The following is a 4,143-nucleotide window of genomic DNA, read 5'->3' as shown; positions in this document are numbered from 1 at the left end:
CCCGCCACCTTAGGTGTATGTGGCTGGCGCCTTAGCCGCTTGAGCCACAGGCGCCAAGCCTAGACAGCTTTTAAATGGTACTAAATCCTAAACTTTGACAACATGAGGAAAATAACAAAGTAAGGACAACACCTTAGAACACAGCTTCAGACTCACAACTGCATACTGTGGCTTAGTTTAAAGCTACAGTAGAACCCCTTTGACCTTTACAGTTGTCATTTATGATACTGCTTATAAATAATGATCTCATTTTAATGTGACAATTCTGAGTATTTATGACTTTGGAATGTACACATCCAAAAAAACTTATTAAGAAAAATTTATACCTTTGAATATACTAGAATGTACAAACATACATGAAAAGGAGATTCAATGGTTTGTAACTATAATTATATTTTAAAAGATTTTTGTTCCTAAAATAGTTAACTGGATTTCAGGAGTTTAAAAATTAATCTTATTCCTTCTGGAGGACACATATGAAACTGGTAACAGGGCAGCGCCTGTGGCTCAGTGAGTAGAGCGCCAGCCCCATATACTGAGGGTGGCGAGTTCAAACCCAGCCCCAGCCAAACTGCAACAAAAAATAGCCGGGTGCTGTGGCAAGTGCCTGTGGTCTCAGCTACTTGGGAGGCTGAGGCAAGAGAATCGCCTAAGCCCAGGAGTTGGAGTTGGAGGTTGCTATGAGCTGTGATGTCACAGCACTCTACCACAAGCGACAGAATGAGACTCTGTCTCTTCAAAAAAAAGAAAAAGAAAAAGAAAAAGAAACTAGTAACAGAAAGGAACTCAGTGGACAAGGAGGAAGACTTAATTTTCACTTTATATATTTTGTACTCTTGGATTTGTACATGAATACATGTGTACTTATTACCTGCCCCAAAGAAAGAATGAAAACCAAAAAACAAAAAATTGAAGCAAAAACCTATCTTTGGCTTGGTGCCTGTAGCACAGTGGTTAGGGCACTGGCCACATACACCCAGGTTGGCAGGTTCAATCCTAGCCTAGGCCAGCTAAACAACAATGACAACTTGGGAGACTCAGGCAAGAGAATTGCTTAAACCCAAGAGTTTGAGGTTGCTGTGAGCTGTGATGCCACAGTACTCTACCGAGGGCGACATAGTAAGACTATCTCAAAAATTAAAAAAGAAAAACTATCTTGGAAGAAGGCTGGTAGGAGGGCCTATGCCTCTAGAATCTGAGTGTGTAGGAGTTGGTGGTTGATAGGCTGAGACACAGAGCCAGTGTCTCCTTGTTGAAGTTCTCAACTTACAAAGTTGTTGTAAGTTTTAAATTAATTAATACATATCAACTGCTTAGCATAGTGTCTGGCATAGTAAGGGTTCAATAAATGCCAATTTTTATTTGTTATCTTTGTTTACAATAAAAGATTAGTAAAACATGTTCTTAAAATTATACATTTGATTTCTTTCTTTCTTTCTTTGTTTTTGAGACAGAGTCTCACTTATGTCACTCTCAGTAGAGTGCCATGGCCTCATAGTTCACAGCAACCTCAAACTCTTAGGTTTAAATGATTCTCTTGCCTCAGCCTCCCAAGTAGCTGGGACTATAGGCACCCACCACAATGCCCAGCTATTTTTTTGTTGTAGTTATCATTGCTGTTTAGCAGGCCCAGGCTGGGATTGAACCCTCCAGCCCTGGTGTTATGTGGCCAGCACCCTAACCACTGAGCTATGGGTGCCACACCATACAACTGATTTCTAAAATCACATCTTAACTAGGCAAAGATTTTAAACTCATTGCATATATGTCCACACACATACATCACCCCATATTTCTAGTCTTTACAACTGGCTAGAAACTTTGAAAACATTGGTATAGAGTAAATAAATGTCAAAATATTTTACCACTAAGAAACTCAAGACGATAATCTGATGGCACATTATTAGATTAATATATTTTCAAATCTTTATTTTGCTTTTTTTCTATCTTTATTATTTTTTGAGACAGAATCTTAATTTTGTTGCCCTCAGTAGAGTGCTGTGGCATTATAGCCCACAGCAACCTCAAATTCTTGGGCTCATTTGCTACTCTTGCCTCAGCCTTCCAAGTAGCTAAGACTACAGGCACCTACCATAATACCCGGCTATATTTTTCTCTCTTTAAAATTATCATAAATTCTACTAATTTATAAAAAGATAGATTACATATTCTACTTGTTAACCATTCAAAAATCATTTCTTAAAAAAAGTACCTGTAAAAACATGCCATAACATGGTAATCCTAAACATTGCAAAGGAGTTGCACAGCCATTGAATTTAAAACAGGAAACCTATAAAGAAAACAACTGTTAATACCTTCTGGTCAGTGGAATTACAGAATGATTTGACATTCAAATTTAATGGAAATAAACAAGAATTTTTTCAGTGTATATTCTGATTAGCACTGTGTTATATAGGTGAGGATTACAAGGAGCTCACAAATTATTTAGAACAGTGGTTATCAACCTTCCTAATGCTGCAACCCTTTAATACAGTTCCTCATGTTGTGGTGATCCCCAACCATAAAATTATTTTCATTGCTACTTCATAACTATAATTTTGCTACTGTTATGAATTGTAATGTAATATCTGATATGCAGGATGGTCTTAGGCAACCCCTGTGAAAGGGTCATTCGACCCCCAAAGGGTTCATGACCCACAGGTTGAGAACTGCTGATTTAGAAGAATAAGATATACCTATATGAAATTATTACAATAATTCAGGTCAGAATATGTATAAATGTAAAATGAATAAACATGATAATCAGATATGTGAAAACTGGGAGAAGAGAAGTTTGAGAATGATCCAGAGAGTTTATTTATTTACTTATTTATTGAGACAGAGTCTCAGTTGCTCCAGGCTAGAGTGTCCAGGCATCATAGCTCACAGCAACCTCAAACTCCTGGGTTCAGGCAATTCTTTTGCCTCAGCCTCTGAAGTAGCGAGATTACAGGTGCTTGCTACAACGCCCCACTAATTTTTCTTTTCTTTTCTTTTTTTTTTATGCAGTTTTTGGCCGGGGCTGGGTTTGAACCTGTCACCTCCAGTATATGGGGCCAGCGCCCAACTCCTTGAGCCACAGACACCACCCTAATTTTTCTATTTTTAGTAGAGATGGGGTCTCTCTCTTGCTCAGGCTGATCTTGAACTCCTGAGCTCAGGTGATCCACCTGCCTCAGTCTCTCAGACCTAAAGAGTTTAATGAAAGAAACACAAAGTAAATAATGCCTAGAGTAGTATTTAGGTATAAAGAATGGAAAGAAGTAGTGAGAGACTCACTCTTGCTCAGGCTGGTCTCGAACTCCTGAGCTCAAGCAATACCCCTGCCTCAGCCTCGCAAAGTGCTAAGATTCCTGGTGTGAGCCACCATGCCTGGCTTAGAAAGAATAATTTTAATGCAGCATACAGAATGCTTTGAAGAGTAATGAAATGGATGGCAGGAAGATCATTCGGGAAGCTGCTGCAATAATATAGACTAAAACTCAATGCAAATATTGACATGAAAAAATGAGTGTATCAAAATGTTTGCATATTACTAAGTATAGAACTGAACCATCAGAGTTGGACATATGTTTGTATTTGTACAGTAAAACTTGGTCTTTATACAGAGAGATTATGCCCCAATGCATTGATACTCATATCATAAAAGGTTTGTCATTTTTTTTTTTTTGAGACAGAGTCTCACTAAGTCACCTTTGGTAGAGAGCCCTAGTGTCATAGCTCACAGCAACCTCAAACTCTTGGGCTCAAGTGATTCTCTTGCCTCAACCTCCCAAGTACTTGGGACTACAGGTAGCCTCCACAATGTCTGGCTATTTTTAGAGATGGGGTTTTGCTCTTGCAGACTGGTCTCAAACTTGTGAGCTTGAGCAATCCATCTGCTTTGGCCTCCCAGAGTGCTAGTATTATAGCCATGAGCTACCATGCCTGGCCTTAAATGATACAATTTTAACATTCATAAATTATTTCACTTTAATTAATATCTAAATCATCACTTTAAAACTTCCTTAGGAGTTCTATGTGGGGTAGATACTTTATTTTATTTATTTATTTATTTTTATTTTTTTGAGACAGAGCCTCAAGCTGAGCCCCTGGGTAGAGTGCCATGGCTTCACTGCTCACAGCAACCTCTAACTCCTGGGC

General features: G+C 38.5%; 1 protein-coding gene across 1 annotated transcript in view; it reads right to left on the bottom strand.

Moving 5' to 3' along the window:
- The window catches only part of FBXO47 (F-box protein 47), a 28,922-nt gene that overhangs the window by 16,565 nt on the left and 8,214 nt on the right, over positions 1-4,143 (bottom strand). Inside the window, exons 4-5 of the mRNA XM_023511257.1 lie at positions 2,213-2,290; positions 1,683-1,689 (exon numbers count right to left, since the gene is read on the bottom strand). Of these exons, the coding sequence (XP_023367025.1) occupies positions 1,683-1,689; positions 2,213-2,290 (85 nt within the window). The remainder of the gene's footprint in view (positions 1-1,682; positions 1,690-2,212; positions 2,291-4,143) is intronic.

This window comes from Otolemur garnettii, unplaced genomic scaffold (genome assembly GCF_000181295.1).
Source record: "Otolemur garnettii isolate 467f Iridium unplaced genomic scaffold, OtoGar3 scaffold00018, whole genome shotgun sequence".
Classification (NCBI taxonomy): domain Eukaryota; kingdom Metazoa; phylum Chordata; class Mammalia; order Primates; family Galagidae; genus Otolemur; species Otolemur garnettii.
The sequence above is the reverse complement of the archived record's forward strand: the minus strand, read 5'-3'. Positions and strand labels throughout refer to the sequence as shown.